The sequence below is a fragment of the Carcharhinus amblyrhynchos genome, chromosome 4 (genome assembly GCF_965287045.1).
Source record: "Carcharhinus amblyrhynchos chromosome 4, sCarAmb.v2.hapA, whole genome shotgun sequence".
Classification (NCBI taxonomy): domain Eukaryota; kingdom Metazoa; phylum Chordata; class Chondrichthyes; order Carcharhiniformes; family Carcharhinidae; genus Carcharhinus; species Carcharhinus amblyrhynchos.
The window spans coordinates 46,898,121-46,918,520 of NC_137327.1; the positions used below are offsets into that span (position 1 = coordinate 46,898,121).

Genomic DNA, 20,400 nt, shown 5'->3' on the forward strand with positions numbered 1-20,400 from the left:
CACAGTGAAGACAAAGAGACCATAGTTGATAAGATCATGGAGAAATGGGAAGGAACAGAATTAGGAACACCAGTTAGGTTCCCGACACATAATGGTGAGGAATTTGCCAATGGGAAATTTCAAGATACCTGTAAAAATCTAAACATTGTGTATGCACACTGCAGCTGAGAGCCCGTTCAGTAATGGCCTTTGCAAAAGAAGCCACATGATAATGGACGACATGTTACATAAAAGATAGGCTATTCTTCACCTGGAAGAAATATCTCTTTCTTTCGGTGTACTGTAGCCAGTCTTCCACACCCGCATCATAGGGTGCCAGTTTCCCAAACAGCGGCATTTTCAATATCTTCCTGACACTTTCTTACTGGGTTTGTTGAAAGGCAAGGCTGTTCCTTGTCACCAATGTAATGACTCAGGTAGCCCGCCTGGAAAGAAACATCGTTTATTGTAGAATGCAAAGTAAACCCACTATCATGGTGTACACATGCTAGTACATGACTGGGACCACAGTTCAGCAGGCTCAGGTAATGAGTTCCAGATGGGCAGGCCATTGGCTGTTACTTTGGGAACTTGTACTCAGCAAGCCCCACAAGGAGATCAGTCAGTGATTCCACCATGGATCTGTGGAGGTTATTGTACCAAGAAAATGAAAAGAGTTGTAAAAAGCACATTAGCTGCTGAAACTCTGGTATTGGTGGAAGGACTGGATATGGGGTTTTACTTGTCCAGTATGTTATCAGAAATTTTACGTAAGGGACAATGTGAGAAAAGTTTACCCACAGAATCTTATGTTGACAACTGGTCAATTTGGGACAATATTTATTCAACAAAGAATATAACTGAGAGAAGGCTAAGATTAGATTTAGCCAGGACAAAAGAAATGTTAGAGAGAAAGGAAATCTCTAAAATAGAGTGGGTTGACATAAGTCACCAGCTATCGAACTGTTTCACAAAAAGAAGTGATTGTTCTAAGAAATTACTAAATGTATTAGAAGAGGGTCTTGTTTTATAATGATGAAATAAAAACCTAATTTTTGTTTTTATAGTGGCTTAGGTTAGTAAAGGAATTGAGGGATTCATAGATGCAGAAATGTGAGACCATTTATTTCCATTTAGATTCAAAAGAATGTTGTTTTTTTTCTTTCAGAGCTCTAATTTAGAAATAAAAGAGGGGAATCTGTCAATCTACCGTTAAACTGAATGTATGGCAGTCACCTTATTAATGGAATCGCTAGTTAAACATGACATTGATTATCCTATAAATTAGAGACACATCACACACTTCAGGGGAAGAATTTCTTGTAGATTAGTAGGACTGAGGGAGTGTCTTAAAATAAATTGGTTTGAATCCAAAAGACCAGTCTGGATTAATTCTTTCACAACAGCCACTTGTGACTAATAAAGGGGTGGCAGTGAAGCACTAGTTAGGGGTGGGGGGGCTTGGGAGGATAGTTGGCAAATGAGGATAGTGGGGGAGGGAAGATGGGCAGCATGGGGATAATCAGGGGCTGCTAGTGTGTTGGGAGGGTAGTTGAGTGTAGGAGGTTTGAAAGTTAGTTGGGAGGGTGGGTGGGGACCTTGGGAGTGTACTTGGCGAGTCTTGGGTTAATAGGGTTAAGAGGGTGGAGAAGGGTAATTGAGGGGGAGCAGGTAAGGCGTCCAGTGACAGATCTGGGCGTTGGTGGGGGGTAAGTTGTTGATAGTCTGTACAGATTTTTTCGCTGAAGTTAGAAGTGGTATTAATTCTAATTTTTCCTGCGGATCTATTCTATTAAGACAGTCAGAACCATCTGAAATCTGCGATTTAAATTGAATGGTTCCCAGTTCAGGTTAGTTACTCATGAGTTTGCCGACATGTCATTCTTGCATGGAGAATGCTGAAACACAGAAAACGCTATTTCATATATTGTTTTTCCTGTGTTAGTTTTTTCGAAAGAGTGATAAAGGAAAAAAATTATTTTACATATTCTTATACTTTGTCTTTAACTGATCTGAAATGCACTTGAACAATTTATAATGTGAAGAGTTAATGAGTTTATCTGTGTAGAATCAAAGATGGATCTGTATTGATAACATGAAATTGAAGAATGATCATTTAAACCTGCTATACCTGAACCAAAAACCTTTTTTCATAGGAGGTTGAACAGACAAGAAGTGGACAATATCACAGTTACCTCGATGAAGGTAAAGCTTTGCTGAAATCTAACATTTGGATGCAAGCTTCATTATTTATTTACTGATAAACTCCTAAAGAGTTGGTTTTTCCATTTGTTTATGCCATGGTTTGCATTTCAAACCCAACCCCCACATGTTTTCTGGTGGCGGAAATGGCTCACCATTGGCCAGCAGTGGGCCTTCTGATCTTGTCAATGTCAGTAGCATTTTGTGTTGTTCACCAGTTGCAATATCGCTGCAGGGGTTCGCCATTGGCAGGAACAGAAAATCCTGCCGGCAGGAAGGGATGTGTAATTCAGCCCCATATTTGTTTATTCAAGGCAAGAAGTGCACATCATGCATATGTCTTCATGGGTTTGAATTCAAAGATCTTGAATTCATGAAGTTCATGCCTGTGGAGAACTGCTGCAACTCTTTGCTGTTTCATACAACAGTGTATATATTTAAAAATATTAGCTCATTGCCCATGGTGTTGTTTACAGGTATTGCAGAGCACAAGATGTTCTCTGCGTAACAGGTTTGAGGTTCTTGCTTCCAGTCTGGACGAGAACGAGGGAGGTGAGGTTGGTGAGCAAACTGCACACAGTACAGTGATGCAGCAGGACATAGGCAAAGAGAAGGGGAAAAGGAACGTAGTAGTAATTGGTGATAGTGGGGTTAACGGTATTGACACTGTCCTTTGTCACAATGACAAAGTGCACAGAAGGGTGTGTCGTCTGCCTGGTGCTCGGGTCCGGGATGTCACATCTGGGCTGCAGAGGAACCTGGAGTGGGAGGGTGAGAATCCGGTCGTTGTGGTACATGTGGGTGCCAACGACGTAGGCAAAATGTGAACTGAGGATCTGGGGAGGGAGTATGAAAAGCTGGGAATGGAATTAAAAAGTAGAACCGACAAGGTGGTTATCTCTGGACTACTGCCTGAACCGAGTCCTGACGGGCGTAAGGTTGATAAGATTAAGGAAGTGAATGGGTGGCTCAGGGATTGGTGTGGGAGGAATGGGTTTGAATTTATGGGGCATTGGCATCAGTATTGGGGTAGGTGGGACCTGTTCGGGCGGGATGGGGTTGGTCTGAACCGTGCTGGGACCAGAGTCCTGGCTAATCGTGTAAATAGGACTGTAGACAGGGCTTTAAACTAATTGGGGGGGGGGAGGGTGCGAGGGTAGGTGACATTACGGGGGCTAAAGTTAAGGAGACGGTACAGGTAAGGGAAGAGGCCGAAAATGTCCTAATAATAAAGGGAGTAGGGGGCGTGAGTATGGTTGGTGGTGTTCTGGCAAATAGGGTCCAGGTGAAGGCTGGGATGAAGGCACTTTATCTGAATGCATGAAGCATTCGGAATAAAGTGGATGAGCTGGTGGCGCAGATCAGCACAAATGGATATGATCTGGTGGCCATTACAGAGACGTGGCTGCAAGGTGACAGGGACTGGGAGCTGAATGTACAGGGGTATCAAGTGTTTAGGAAGGATAGGCGGGAGGAAAAAGGGGGGTGCGTAGCTCTGCTGATTAAGGATAGCATCAGGGTGGTAGCAAGGGATGATATAGGAACCAAAGAGCAGAACGTGGAATCGTTGTGGGTGGAGATTAGGAACAGCAAAGGGAGGAAGACGCTGGTGGGTGTCATCTATAGGCCCCTGAATAATGATCTGGAGGTGGGGCGGGCTGTCAACGCACAAATAAGTGCGGCGTGCAGGAATGGAACGGCCATAATTATGGGAGATTTCAATCTGCATATTGATTGGTTGACCCATGTAGGACGCGGTGGGCTCGAGGAGGAGTTCTTGGAATGCTGCTGGGATAGTTTCCTTGAACAGTGTGTGTTGGAGCCGACGAGGGAGCGAGCCATCTTGGATCTGGTGTTATGTAACGAGGCGGGTAGAATTAGGGACCTTGCGGTGAAGGATCCTCTTGGGGAGAGTGATCATTGTATGGGGGGGTTTCTGGTGCAGATGGAGGAGGAGAAAGTGGGTTCCCGGACACGTGTCCTTTGTTTGAACAGAGGGGAGTACCGTAGGATGAGAGAAGAATTGGCGAATGTTGACTGGGGGAGCGCGTTGGAAGGTAGGTCTGCTGAGGAGCAGTGGAGGATCTTTAAGGAGATCTTTCTTGGTGCTCAGCAGAAATTTATTCCGATGGTTAAAAAGGACCGTAGGAGGTGAGGTAATAAGCCGTGGATAACGAAGGAGGTGAAGGAAAGTGTTAAATTAAAAGCGGAGGTGTTTAGAGTAGCTAAGAGTAGTGGGCGAGAAGAGGATTGGGAGAGGTTTAAATGTCAACAAAGATTGACAAAGAAGTTGATAAAGAAGGGTAAGAGAAACTATGAAGCTGGGCTAGCGCTTAATATAAAAAAGGATAGCAAGAGTTTTTATAAATATATAAAAAGGAAGAGGCTGGCTAGGGTGAATGTTGGACCCTTAGAGGATGAGAGGGGGGACTTAGTGGTAGGGGATGGGGAAATGGCTGAGGTCTTGAATAACTTTTTTGTTTCAGTCTTCACGGAGGAGGATGTGAATAATTTGCCGGGTGTTAGCGATGGAAAGGTGGTGGGACTGGAGGGTCTCAATGACATTATTATTACTAGAGAGGCTGTGCTCGACAGACTGGAGGGACTGATTGTGGACAAGTCCCCAGGACCGGACGGAATGCATCCGACGGTTTTGAAAGAAATGGCGGAGGTGATAGTGGATGCCTTGGTGGTTATTTTCCAAACGTCGCTGGATTTCGGGGTAGTGCCGGAAGATTGGAAAGTGGCTAATGTTACGCCGTTGTTTAAGAAGGGTGCCAGGCGAAAGGCAGGGAATTATAGGCCGGTTAGTTTAACGTCTGTTGTAGGTGAAATGTTAGAATCCGTCATCAAGGAGGAAATAGCGAGGCATCTTGAGAGGAATTGCTTGATAGAGCAGACGCAGCACGGTTTCGTTAAAGGGAAGTTGTGTCTGACAAATTTATTGGAGTTCTATGAGGACGTGTCTAGGGCGGTGGATAGAGGAGAGCCGGTGGATGTGGTCTTTCTTGATTTTCAGAAGCGTTTGACAAGGTACCTCACAAGAGGTTATTGCAGAAGGTAAGGGGGCATGGAGTTGGGGGTAGGGTGTTAGCGTGGATAGAGGATTGGTTGTCAAATAGGAGGCAGAGAATGGGGGTTAATGGGTGCTATTCGGATTGGCGGATGGTGACTAGTGGAGTGCCCCAGGGGTCGGTGCTGGGGCCTCAGCTATTTACCATCTATATAGATGATCTGGAGGAGGGAACCGAGTGTATGGTGTCGAAATTTGCTGATGACACCAAGATTGGTGGAACAGCAAATTGTGCGGAGGGTGTGGAGAGTCTGCAGAAGAATCTAGATAGGCTGGGCGAATGGGCCAGGAAATGGCAAATGGAATTTAATGTTGGCAAGTGCGAGGTGGTCCACTTTGGTAGGAAGAATGGTAGGAAGGACTATTACTTACGTGGCGAAAAACTGCAGCAGGCGACGGTGCAGAGGGACCTCGGGGTCCTTGTGCATGAGTCGCAAAACCCCACCCTGCAGGTGCAGCAGGTGGTCAGGAAGGCAAATGGGATGCTGGCCTTCATAGCGAGGGGGATTGAATATAAAAGTAGGGAGGTCTTGCTGCGGCTGTATAGGGCATTGGTGAGGCCGCAGCTGGAGTACTGTGTGCAGTTTTGGTCGCCGTACTTACGCAAAGATATTTTGGCCTTGGAGGGAGTGCAGAGGAGGTTTACTAGGCTGATACCGGAGTTGAGGGGGTTGAGCTATGAGGAGAGGCTGAATAAATTAGGCTTGTACTCGTTAGAGTTTAGAAGAACGAGGGGTGATCTCATTGAGACGTATAAGATGATGAATGGGATGGATAGGATAGAGGTGGAGAGATTCTTCCTGCTCAGAAAGGACAGTAGGACTAGGGGGCACAGCCTCAAGATAAAGGGGGGTGCGGTTTAGAACGGAGTTGAGGAGGAACTTCTTCACTCAAAGGGTGGTGAATCTCTGGAATTCTCTGCCCGTTGAAGTGGTGGAGGCTACCTCGCTAAATATTTTTAAGACGCGGGTTGATGGGTTTTTGATAAGCGAGGGGATTAAGGGTTATGGGGAGAGGGCGGGAATGTGGAACTGAGCCATGACAGATCAGCCATGATCTTATTGAATGGCGGGGCAGGCTCAAAGGGCTGGATGGCCTACTCCTGCTCCTATTTCTTATGTTCTTATGTTCTTAAATTGTACGGAGCAGGCCATAAACATTAAAAAGCATCACAGTGGTTTGCTCACTACTACAATATAGAAATATATCATATGACCTATACATAACGATAAAAAAATTCACATATATTATGTAAGGAACAATTAGCTTTGGTTCTCATGTACCTCCAAAGACTTCACATTGTACTAGGCAAATCTTTCTACTGTCAATGATCCAGTATTGGTAGAAAGTGTTGGAAAAATTCAGCAAGTTGTCTGGCAGCATCTGTGGAGAAAGAAAGAGTTATCATTTCAAGCTTAACATGAATCATCTTCATAACTGTTCCTGCTGGGTTTCTCCAATATTTTTTGTTTTTATTTCAGTTTTAGGTATATTTGTGATGTTTGCTCTTTGCTGATTGGTGGTTTTCCTACTTGCCTCGTGAATGGAACTTGTTGATAGCATTTGTTAACAAAAACCTTTAACAAAACAGGAACAGGAATACGCTTGCACAATTCAGATAACTTTTTAAACAAATGTGAATTGCATGCCCTGGTAAATAATGGTGTTCATTTTCAAAGAGCAAACATTCTACTTAAATTTACTAAATACCAAGTACACATTTACTTTTTTGGCACTGTCACGATGATGGTCATCACAAATTGTTTTCACTGGCAGCTTTTCTTATAACTTTGATATTGAAATGCCTTTTGGAATCTGTTTTTAAGCAATCAAATTACCATTACGTATATCCCACTTTAAAATGGGGAGTAGGAAAGGAAAAATAGGTTTCAAGTAGGAAAGCGGAAGAATAATTAAAGTAAGAAAAATGGTTATAAAAAACACAATACACTGAGCATTTCTTTAGATATAATGTTTAAGTTAACATTTTAAACGGCTAGAAAATAACAAGTATAAAATATTAGGGAAAGCAGAAATAAAAGGTGGAATTCTTTGGCCTTCCTGGGGTATATTTCTTGCGGTGGCAGGATCTTCTGGTCCTACCATTGTCAATGGGATTTCCCATTGATTCCACACCATACTGCCAGGAAACCCACATCAGCTGGAACAGAAGATCAGGCTGGCATGAACAGCTGTAGAATTCTGACCAATGTCTTTTCAATGTTTTTTACTATTTCAAATTGTTTCCCAAGTGATAGTTTTTGTTTTGGACTAATGTAAAACTGTTCCTAATTTTTGTGTAACTTTATTATGATGGTAGTATTTTTTTTTCCCTCAGCATTAGTAAGTGATCAAAAGGGTAATACAGTCAGTAATTTTAGGAAATTTGATTTCCCAAGCTAATGAAAGTCTAAGGTTAAGATTTCAGCAGTGTACTCTAGAAATATCATGGTAATACTTTAACGTGAATTTTAATTGTAGGAAGATATTAAAGATTTTATTGTATGCATTTATCTTTCAGACGATAATAAAACTTATCATTCGCCATCTCGGTCCTCTCTACGTTCTGTTGGGAAAAGTGTTTGTAACCGACCAAGGGAAGGCTTCAGAGTAACGTTTTCAGATAAAATACTGGACTCGTGTGCAGATGAAAATAATACACAGACAAATTCTGTTAATTCAGATTTAAAGTATGACCATTCTTCAGGGTATATAAAGGAAAGCTTGCATCAAATGAGAGAAAGAAATCTTGCAAGCTATACAGATACTTCCGTAATGAAAGATTCTTCTACAAACATTGACACAAACAGTATATTATCACATGATTATCACAAGCAACTGTACACAGATACAAAGACTTATCAGTCAACCCTGGAGCCTCACAGTCCTTATTTAAACCATCAGACAGATAAAACAAGCATTGGAATGAGCAACGATAGATTGTTTAAATTGAATCCAGGTAGTACTAATGCTAACATTCGTATTTTTATTCCTTTACTGGTCCATTGGTTGTTGTGCTGTTTTTACTTTACCTTCAGTATATTTTGTTTAAATGCATCAGTAGTATTTGAATAAACTTTGTGTATTTCTGAAGTTTCTGTTACTATGCCGATATATACGGTTAAGCTATGATTCGTTGCAAGAAGTGTTATCATCTTTAGTTTAAGTAGGCTTTTTGTTCAAAATTTCACTTTTTTGAACGTAAAGTATAGAGTTATGTTGAGCAGTTCACCTGGAGCTGTTTTTCTCCAATCCATTGTGAAACTGCCCCATACCTAACCAATGCTGTGAGCCAATAACCAGGCTATGCCAAACATAATATAAGAATTTGTCTACATCTTACAGTAATCTAAGGACTTTTGCTTTTTCTAAGCTTGATGCAACATGATGCTCTTTGTGGGGATGGGGTGAGGAATGGTGGTTATTTGGGCCAAATGGCCTAATTCTGCTCCAATATCTGTTTTATACCACATAAGTGGCACAAACACTGCCAACACTGGGGAAATATAAATCAACAGATATGTAAGCAGATTTTGGCAAGGTGTAAAAGCAACAGGATTATTGTGATGGATGATTTTAACTTCCCCTATATTGGCTGGGGCTCACTTAGTGCTAGAGGTGTGGATGGGGCAGAGTAAGGAGCATACAGGACGGCTTCTTGAAACAGTATGGAGATTGTCCAAATAGGGAAGGGGCCATACTGGACCTGGTATTGAGGAATGAGACTGGCCAGGTGATTGATGTTTCAGTAGGGGAGCATTTCGGGAACAGTGATCACAATTCTGTAACCTTTAAGGTACTGATGGATAAAGGTAAGTGTAGTCCTCAGGTGAACGTGCTAAATTGGAGGAAAGTTAGTTACAACAATGTTAGGCAGGAACTGAAGAATATAGATTGGGGGCAGATGTTTGAGGGCAAATCAACATCTGCCATGTGAGAGGCTTTCAAGTGCAAGTTGATAGGAAATCAGGACCAGCATGTTCCTGTAAGGATGAAGTACAGCAAGTTTCAGGAACCTTCTAAAACATGAGATATTGTAAGCCTACTCAAACTGCAAAAGGAAGCATTTGTCAAGGCTAGGAGGCTGGGAAGACACAAAGCAAGTGTGGAATACAAGTAAAGTAGAAAGAAAGTTAAGCAAGGAGTCAGGAGGGTTGAAAGGGGTCACGAAAAGTCATTGGCCAGCAGGATTAAGGAAAATCCCAAGGCTTTATATACATATATAAAGAGCAGGAGGGTAGCCAGGAAGAGAGTTGGCCCACTCAAGGACGGGAGGGAGTCTATGTGTGGAGCCAGAGGAAATGGGCGAGGTATTAAATGAGAACTTTGTGTCAGTATTCACCAAAGAGAAGGACTTGGTGGATGATGAGTCTGGAGAAGGGTGTGTAGATAATTTGGGTCATGTTGAGATCAAAAAGGAGGTATTGGGGGACTTGAGAAACATTAAGATAGACGTCCCCAGGACCCAATGGGGTATACCCTAGAATACTGAAGAGGAGAGGCAAGGGAGGAAATTGCTAGGGCCTAGAGAGAAATCTTTGTGTCCTCACTGGCTACAGGGGAGGTCACAGAAGATTGGAGAATATCCAATGTTGTTCCTTTGTTTAAGAAGGGTAGCAAGGACAATCCAGGTAATTACAAGCCAGTGAGCCTTACGTCAGTGGTAGGGAAATTATTGGAGAGGATTCTTCAAGACTGGATTTAATCTCACTTGGAAATAAGTGGATATATTAGTGAGAGGCAACATGGCTTTGTGAATGGGAGGTTGTGTCCCACTAACTTGATCAAATTTTTTGATGAATGACGAAGATAGTTGATGAGGGTAGGGTAGTGCATATTAGTCTACATGGACATCAGTAAGGCCTTTGACAAGATCCCTCATGGCAGACTGGTACAGAAGTTAAGGCGCAGATGATCAGAGGTGAGCTGGCAAGATGGATACAGAACTGGCTTGGTCATAGACAGGGTAGCAGTGGAAGGGTGTGTTTCTGAATGGAGTGCAGTGACAAGTGATGTCCCTTAGAGGTCAGTGCTGGGACCTTTGCTGTTGTAATGCATATGAGTGATTTGGAGGAAAATGTAACTGATTTGATTAGTAAGTTTGCTGACGATACAAAGATTGGTGAAATTGCGGATAGTGGTGAGGACCGTCAGAGGATATAGATTGGTTGGAGAGTTAGGCGGAGAGGTGGCAGATGGAGTTTAATCCAGACAAATGCGAGGATATGCATTTTCGAAGGTCTAATACAGATGGGAACTATACAGTAAATGGCAGAACCCTTAAGATTATTGATAGACAGAGGGATCTGGGTGTATAGGTACACAGGTCACAAAGTGGAAACGCAAGTTGAGAAGGTAGTCAAGAAGGCATATGGCATGCTTGCCTTCATCAGCTGGGGCACTGAGTTCAAAAAGTGGCAAGCTTTATAGAAATGTTGCAGCCCTATGGAACTTTAGTTAGGCTGCACTTGGAGTATAGTGTTCAATTCTGGTTGTTACAGAAGCTTGTGGAGTCTTCGGTGAGGGTGCAGAAAAGATTTATCAGGATGTTGCCTGGTATGGAGGACTTTAACTATGAGGAGAGGTTGGAGAAATTTGGTTTGTTCTCACTGGACCGACGGAGGTTGAGGGGTGACTTGATAGAAATCTATAAGGTTGTGATGGGCATGGACAGAGTTGATAGTCAGAAGCTTTTTCCTAGGAAGAGTCAGTTACTAAGGGGCATAGATTTATGGTGCAAGGGGCAAGGTTTAAAGGAGAAATTTTGAGAGTGCAGAGTTTGTATGTTCCTGTCAGGATTAAAGGCAAAGTGAATAAGAATAAGGAACCTTGGTTCTCGAGGGATATTGCAACTCTGATAAAGAAGAAGAGATATATGACATGTGTAGGCAACAGGGAACAAATAAGTTGCTTGAGGAGTATAAAAAGTGCAAGAAACTATTTAAGAAGGAAATCAGCAGGGCTAAAAAAAACGTGAGGTTGCTTTGGCAGTCAAGGTGAAGGATAATCCTAAGAGCTTCTACAGGTATATTAAGAGCAAAAGGATAGTAAGGGATAAAATTGGTCCTCTTGAAGATCAGAGTGGTTGGCTTTGTATGGAACCAAAGGAAATGGGGGAGATATTAAATGGGATTTTTGCGACTGTATTTACTAAGTAAACTGGCATGGAATCTCCGGAAATAAGGCAAACAAGTAGGGAGGTCGTGGAACCTGTACAGATTAAAGGGGAGGAGGTGCTTGCTGTCATGAGGCAAATCAGAGTAGATAAATCCCCAGGATTGGACAGAGTATTCCCTCGGACCCTGAAGGAGACTAGTGTTGAAATTGCAGGGGCCCTGGCAGATAAAGTTAAAATGTCGGTATCCATGGGTGAGGTGCCAGATGATTGGAGGATAGCTCATGCTATTCTGTTGTTTAAAAAAGGCTCAAAAAGTAATCTGAGAAACTATAGGCTGGTAAGTTTGATGTCAGTAGTAGGTAGATTATTGGAAGGAATATTAAGAGATACTTGGATGGACAGGGACTTATTAGGGAGAGTCAACATGGCTTTGTGCATGGTTGGTCATGTTTAACCAGTCTATTAAAGTTTCTTGAGGAGGTTAGCAGGAAAGTGGATGAAGGGAAGGCAGTGATTGTTGTCTACATGGACTTCAGTAAGGCCTTTGATAAGGTCTGGCATGGGAGGTTAGTTAGGAAGGTTCAGTCGCTAGGTATACGTGGAGAGGTAGTAAATTGGATTAGACATTGGCTCAATGGAAGAAGCCAGCAAGTGGTGGTGGAGGATTGCTTCTCTGAGTGGAGGCCTGTGACTAGTAATGTGCCACAGGGATCAGTGCTGGATCCATTGTTGTTTGTCATTTATATCAATGATCTGGATGATAATGTGGTAAATTGGATCAGCAAATTTGCTGATGATACAAAGATTGGAGGTGTAGTGGACAGTGAGGAAGATTTTCAAAGCTTGCAGAGGGATTTGGACCAGCTCGAAAAATGAGCTGAAAAATGGCAGATGGGGTTTAATGCCGACAAGTGTGAGGTATTGCACTTTGGAAGGACAAACCAAGGTCAAACATACAAGGTAAATGGTAGGACACTGAAGAGTGCAGTAGAACAGAGGAATCTGGGAATACAGATACATAATTCCCTAAAAGTGGCATCACAGGTAGATAGGGTCGTAAAGAGTGCTTTTGGAACAATGGCCTTTATAAAGCAAAATATTGAGTATAAGATTTGGAATGTTATGGTGAGGTTGTATAAGACATTGGTGAGGCTGAATTTAGTGTATTGTGTGCAGTTTTGGTCACCCAATTACAGGCAGGATATTAATAAGGTTGAAAGAGTGTAGAGAAGGTTTACAAGGATGTTGCCGGGACTTGAGAAACTGAGTTACAGAGAAAGGTTGAATAGGTTAGGACTTTATTCCCTGGAGCATAGAAGAATGAGGGGAGATTTGATAAAATTATGTGGGGTATAGATAGAGTGAATGCAAGCATGCTTTTTCCACTGAGGGTGGGGGAGGAAAAAAACTAGAGGACGGGGTTAAGGGTGAAAAGTTTACAGGGAATATTGCGGGGGGGTGGGAGTTCTTCATACAGAGAGTGGTGGGGATGTGGAATGAGCTGCCAGATGAAGTGGTAAATGCGGGCTCACTTAACATTTAAGAAAAACTTGAACATACATGGATGAGAGGGGTGTGGAGGGATATGGTCCAGGTGCAGGTCAGTGGGACTAGGCAGAAAAATGGTTTGGCACAGCCAAGAAGGGCCAAAAGGCCTATTTCTGTGCTGTAATGTTCTATGGTTCTATTTACGAGGCAAGATTTTTTTTATAGAGAGCATGGTAGGTGATTGGAACTTGCTGCTAGGGGAGGTAGTGGAAGCAGATACGATAGTGACTTTTAAGAGGAGTCTTGACAAATACATTGAATAGCATGGGAATAGAGGGATATGGTCCCTGGAAGGGTAGGAGGTTTTAATTCAGTTGGGCAGCATATCATTGCAAGCTTGGAGGGCCGAAGGGCCTGTTCCTAAGAACATAAGAAATAGGAGCAGGAGTAGGCCATCTAGCCCTTCGAGCCTGCCCCGCCATTCAATAAGATCATGGCTGATCTGAAGTGGCTCAGTTCCACTTTCCCGCTTTCTCCCCATAACCCTTAATCCCCTTGCCTACCAAAAACCTATCTACCCGTGTCCTAAATATATTTAGCGAGGTAGCCTCCACCACTTCAACGGGCAGAGAATTCCAGAGATTCACCACCCTTTGAGTGAAGAAGTTCCTCCTCAACTCTGTTCTAAACTACACCCCCCCCCCCCCTTATCTTGAGGCTGTGCCCTCTAGTCCTGCTGTCCTTTCTGAGCGGGAAGAACCTCTCCACCTCTACCCTATCCATCCCTTTCATCATCTTATACGTCTCAATAAGATCCCCCCTCAGCCTTCTAAACTCTAACGAGTACAAGCCCAGTCTATTCAGCCTCTCCTCATAGCTCAACTCCGGTATCAGCCTAGTGAACCTCCTCTGCACTCCCTCCAAGGCCAAAATATCCTTGCGCAAGTGCGGTGACCAAAACTGCACACAGTACTCCAGCTGCGGCCTCACCAGTGCCCTGTACAGTTGCAGCAAGACCTCCCTACTTTTATGTTCAATCCCCCTCGCTATGAAGGCCAGCATCCCATTTGCCTTCCTGACCACCTGCTGCACCTGTAGGCTGGGTTTTTGCGACTCATGCACAAGGACCCCCGGGTCCCTCTGCACCATAGCATGCTGCAGCTTTTCGCCCTGTAAGTAGTAGTCCTTCCTACTATTATTCCTACCAAAGTGGATAACCTCACACTTGCCAACATTGTATTCCATCTGCCAGGTCCTTGCACACTCACTCAGCCTATCTAGATCCCTCTGCAGACTTTCCACACCCTCTGCACAATTTGCTGTTCCACTTATCTTTGTGTCATCAGCAAATTTCGACACCTTACACTCGGCTCCCTCCTCCAGATCATCTGTATAAATGGTAAATAGCTGAGGCCCCAGCACCGATCCCTGGGGCACTCCACTAGTCACCAACCGCCAATCCGAATAGTACCCATTGACACCCACTCTCTGCCTCCTATTTGACAGCCAATCCCCTATCCACGCTAACACCCCCAACTTCATGCCCCCTAACCTTCTGTAACAACCTTTTGTGCAACACCTTATCAAAGGCCTTCTGAAAATCGAGAAACACCACATCTACCGGTTCCACTCTATCCACCGCACTAGACACATCCTCATAGAGTTCCAATAAATTTGTCAGACACGACTTCCCCTTAACGAATCCATGCTGCGTCTGCTCTATTAAACAAACCTTCTCAAGATGCCTCGCTATTTCCTCTTTCATTACGGATTCAAGCATTTTTCCTACAACAGACGTTAAAATAACCGGCCTATAATTCCCTGCCTTTTGACTGCTACCCTTTTTAAACAGTGGCGTAACATTAGCCGTTTTCCAATCTTCCGGCACTTCCCCAGAATCCAGCGAGGTTTGGAAAATAATCACCAAGGCATCCACTATCACCTCTGCCATTTCCTTCAGAACCCTTGGATGCATTCCATCCAGTCCTGGGGACTTGTCCACCATCAGTCCCTCTAGTCTGTCGAGCACTGCCTCTCTAGTAACAATGATCTCATTCAGGCCCGCCACTCCTACCATCTTTCCATCGTTAACGCCCGGCAAATTATTCGCGTCCTCCTCCGTGAAGACCGAAGCAAAAAAGTTATTCAAGGCCTCAGCCATTTCCTCATCCCCCACCACTAAATCCCCCCTCTCATCCTCTAAGGATCCAACATTCACCCTAGCCAGCCTCCTCCTTTTTATATATTTATAAAAACTCTTACTATCCTTTTTTATATTTAGCGCTAGCCTAGATTCATAGTCTAGCCTTCCTTTCTTTATCAACTTCTTTGTCATTCTTTGTTGATATTTAAACCTCTCCCAATCCACTTCTTGCCCACTACTTTTAGCCACTCTAAACGCATCAGCTTTTAATTTAATACTCTCCTTTATCTCCTTCATTATCCACGGCTGATTATCTCTTCTCCTACGATCCTTCTTTACCATCGGAATAAATTTCTGCTGAGCACCAAGAAAGATCTTCTTAAAGACCCTCCACTGTTCCTCAGCAGACCTACCGACCAATCTGCGCCCCCAATCTACATTCGCCAATTCTTCTCTCATCCTATGCTGTAATTTTCTTTAAAACCTGTTTTTTGTGCTGATTGAAAAATTATTAAGCAAAAGTCGAGTGCTTGAGGTAACATTGTACAAAGATAAAATACATATTTAAGAAAGAAAGATGGGGATGAATGTAGCACTTTTTTTTAAAGGGTAAACTGAATATCCCAATGTGTACATTGAGCTATAAAATGAATTGATATGAAAGAAGTTGGTAATAATTTCCCCTAATTTTTTTTCTTAATCTGTCCAGACTTGAAAACAAATAGCACATATGGAATCAGAAAAAATATCCATGTAGATGATGCTTCTAGCAGTCAGAGGTCAAAAATTACTTCTAGTGGCTTATTACCACGTCATGGAACTTCATCTTCTGACCATTTACTTGATCGGCAAAGTTTGATATCACCTGCCAGCTCTTTTACATCTCTTTATTCCAATAGTTCAAAGCGGGGCTTTACTGAACATATTAATACAGAATTTACAGCTAACAAGAACTCAGAGAGACGATCACAACTAACCACAGCCAATGTGGAAAACTTTGAATCCAAATTAGAACCAAAGAAAGCAAGCAGCTTCAGTTCACTCTCGAGCACGCAGCCAAGTTATGATAGAAAGGTAAAAAAACTCTCTTAGCCTCAAAGTTATTTTTTCTGGGGGCATTTGTTTCCACTGTATACAGTCAAGCTTTTCTTCAGTATTGGGGGATCAATATAGGCTTATGTAGATGCAAAACAGTAAGAGTATTAGTTAACTTTGTTCCTAAACCTCAAACCAAAATGATTTTCAGGTCAAATTAATTCTAGTAATTTCCCTAAATTACAGCAGTGACTACCCTGAAAGATAATTCATTGAACATGAAATGCTTTGGCATGTTTTGTAGTTAGGATAAGTGCTACAGAATGTACATTCTTTCTCTTTAAATTTACTTTTGTGGATTTATATATACGAAACACAGAAAATGTTGAAGGAGCACAACACAGCTTGGTCAGCATCCGTCAGGAGGAGTGTATTCATCCTCATGATTCACTGCATTCAGAAACGTATGGGCTGTACAAGCACAAAACGGATGGATATCGTATCAGTTCTGCATGACGTGAATTAGCCAAATCACCTTTCTATAGGCTATATAAGACTTTTGCATAAAAATTGCAATGCTGTGTCTATGTGCTTGTTTGACCTTTCTAGTCTATTCACTAATGTACTTCTTGAGGAAACTGTAAACGTTTACCATTATCTGAATTCACTTTCATTGAACTTGTGAACTTTGTAACACATGCAGTGAGTTCCACTTTAACAACATCATGTACGCCCAAGTAGATGGTGGTGTTGCCATGGGATACTCTCTTGGTCCAACTATCGCCAACATTTTGTTGGTTTCCACAAAAAAACATGACTTTGATGGAATGACCTTTAACCACTACCCCTTGATATTTCCACTATAGTGGTGATATGTTTGCTATATTTGAATCTACAATGCATGTAAGAATTCCCTTAAACACTTTAATGGAAGCCATCAGATTCTCAAATTTACTTTTGAAATGGAGGAGTCTAATGAGCTCCTTTTCCCTGGTAGTTCAGAAATCTGCTAGTGGATTCTCTACTACTGTTTACCTAAAGCCTACCTCACTGGTCAATATACACATTGGGATTCCAACAGTTCCACACGTTATAACTTTCACCTTACTGACAACTTCATAAATAAGCCCAAGTCATTTACTCACTGTGCAAGTTTGATGCGAAATACAAACATCAAAGATATTCTGTGGGATATTGACCATCCCGACCAGATCATTGCTCACTGTATATCACGTAAACTGATGACTGGACCTAAAGCCAGCACCTTTCGTCCTGAAAAATGCCCAGTCTTCCTCGTATTACCGTGGAAGACGAAGGTTTCTCAAAAATTTGAGCAACAGGTGGAGCTAGTTGTTCATGCTGTTACTGTGTTACTATGTAGTAGCAACACTGGTGGTATTTGCCACTAATAGGATGCTACCGTCCAGTCAAAAAGATGTTCTGTGTACCACACAAATGACTAACTTAGTATATGAATTTCAATGGCAGTATGAAACAAGATATGTAGGCTTTAAGTCCCAATGATTGATCATATCATACAGCATGTCTCTTCAACTGTTTGCACCAGGCAGAATAATGACTATACTCAAACAGCCCATGCTGGCAAAACTCAGAACATGGGAGGAATTTTCCTGTCCCACCTGCCTTGGGAATGGTCATGGGCTGGGGGGAGCGGAGTGTTGTGCAAAGACCCATTGTTCTTGGGTGGGATTTTCTTGTTTTGGGCCAAACATGGCCAGAAAATCCCACCCGTAGTGTTCAACATAGATGTAATTCTGTGATTGGACAACACTTAGTGAAAAACCCCAAGAGTGCTAACAATTACACCAACAGCCAATTGATGGTGATGAGTTGGGCTTGCAATGTAGCATACTTAAACTTTCTAGAAGTTACATATATTCATATGCAGGGCCCTGCCCTCTGCAAACAGAAAGAGCATGTCTTGGCTTTACATCTTTTCAACTAAAGCATGAGGAACAACTGTTCCCCAGATGACAACACCTCAGCCAATCAGAGTTGACTTGTTTTGTTTGAATTTAAACAAATGCTGAGGGGATAACTGTTCCCTGGTGCATTCACAACTTTGCCAACCAATCACAGAATGCCTACAGTGCAGAAAGAGGCCATTTGGCCCACCGAGCCTGCACTGACAACAATCCCACCCAGGCCCAATCTCCATAACTGCACGTATTTACCCTGCTAATTTCCCTGACACTAAGGGGCAATTTAGCATGGCCAATCAACCTAAGCCTTTTCTACCGCAGTATAATTTCGTTATTCCTTTTGAAATTTGGTATTCTTATGATTATATCCTGATGTGCAAAATGAAAAGCTTTGATAATGTTTCTTTATTCAGCAATACTCATTTTTTTCAAGTTAATAAAATTGTACTTTTAAATTTAACCGTTTTTCTCTCTTTCTGAATTGAATCATTCTCTCATTTTTTAACTCCTCATTCTGTACCTGATTTAACATTGAATTCACTATTTTAACTTCCACTTCCTGTTTCAGACTGTACTGTTCATTTAATAATTCTTCAATCTGATTTGTTAAAAACATACAAAGAAACATTCATAGAAAATAGAAGTAAGAGTGGGCCATTTGGCCCTTCAATCCTGCTCCACCATTTATTACGATCATGGCTGATTATCAAATTCTATTCTCTTGATTCTGCCTTTCCACGTATCATTGATCCTGCCCTCCAGCCATATTGCTTGAACCCTTTAGCCCTAAGAGCTATATCTAATTTTTTCTTGAAATCACACAATGCTTTGGCCTCAAGAAATTTCTCCTCGCTTCAGTTCTAAAAGGTTTACCCATTATACTCAAACTATGATCCCTAGTTCTCGACTCCCCCACTATTGCAAACGTTCTTTCTGAATTTACCCTGTCTAACCCTGTTAGAATTTTATAAGTTTCAAATAAAACAAATGCTGTTAGTTGTCCTGTTGAAACAGATCTCGAATGCCCTGCCATTTCCATCTCCCACCTACAACAACTTATAGTAAAAGATTGTGTAAAAATTAAATGGGCTAAGTCAGTGTGTAGCTAATAGGGCACCTTCACCAGCTACAGTAAATTCTGGCCCATTATGTTTTGAAACTGATTATAAAATAAATACAGCAACCTGACTTTATCTTTCAAATTTGAGCAGACATTGTGCAATTGTTTTGAAGTTGGATTCAAACTGGTAGGTTGCTTCTTCATCAAGAGGCAGGTATACCCAATGTTCATATTCAAAGTGTTTGTATATGCAAAATCAGATGTTCAAAACATCCCGTATCGAAAATTAGAATGGTAATTTTAAATGTGTTCTCATTCTGAAGGTGATAAATGTTATTGTTAACACAAATCATAAATTGTGCATTTCTTTATCTCTCCCTTCGCTAGCAAACAAGTCTGGATAAATTGTTTGAAGTGGAAGAATGTGGTGATTATCGCCCTCGAACACCAACTGGGCTCAGCTCTAGTGTCTCTTCAAGTATTTCCTCCCTCCTGCTGAATCTACTTGATCTGGTGGACCAGTATTGGAATGGTATAAGATCTCTTCAGTCAAACCAGAAGTTTCTTAGTAAGTTGTCTATCATGATTCCTTTTTGCTGTATTTGCTTATGAGGTCTTTAATACAGATAGATCTTTAATTCAAGGTAGATGTTACAATAATTTTACTCCTAAAGTTCAATTGGGTTGAGCTACATTCTGCTTTTTAATATTAATTTAATGCCTAAATGTTTTAGTGGAATTACTTCTTGATTATTATCAGGGAATGAATTGCATGTACATCATTTTTTGATGTTATAGATTATAAATTTAGTACATTATCATTGGGATTCTTGGTTTTTGGATGCAGAAGAAATGCATTTTGGTTTATATTAAAATAATCAAATGTAGCACTGAAAAGGTTACATTCACTGATTAGTGTTTCTGAAAGATACTGAGGGATTAGAGTTTAGATGAAGTGTCTATCCAAATTTCTTGAGAATTGAATTTTGATTAGACATTTAAAGAGCATTGTTGCTGGGATGATCTTATCCATCTTACCATAGCAGATGCTTTGTAGCCCCTCACTGAGGAGCAAAAAAGTTATTTTAGCTCATTAATGGTTACAGTATGGCATACTTTGTTAATTTCTTTATTTAAAGGAGTGATACAGAAATTAGGTTGAAATATTGGGAAATATACTGTAGATTTATTTAGAATCCTACAGTGCAGAAGGCCATTCAGCCCATCATGTCTGCACCAATCATAATCCCACCCAGGCCCTATCTCCATAACCCCGTGCATTTACCCTGGTTATTCCCCTGACACTGGCACTAACAGGCAATTTAGCATGGCCAATCCACCTAACCTGCCCAACTTTGG

At 41.9% G+C, this 20,400-nt stretch overlaps 1 protein-coding gene across 1 annotated transcript in view; it reads left to right on the forward strand.

Moving 5' to 3' along the window:
- LOC145341980 (leucine-rich repeat-containing protein 36-like) overlaps window positions 1-20,400 on the forward strand; it is a 77,095-nt gene that overhangs the window by 33,939 nt on the left and 22,756 nt on the right. Inside the window, exons 7-10 of the mRNA XM_080187097.1 lie at window positions 2,136-2,184; window positions 7,776-8,213; window positions 15,713-16,077; window positions 19,429-19,609. Coding sequence (XP_080043223.1) covers window positions 2,136-2,184; window positions 7,776-8,213; window positions 15,713-16,077; window positions 19,429-19,609 — 1,033 coding nt within the window. The remainder of the gene's footprint in view (window positions 1-2,135; window positions 2,185-7,775; window positions 8,214-15,712; window positions 16,078-19,428; window positions 19,610-20,400) is intronic.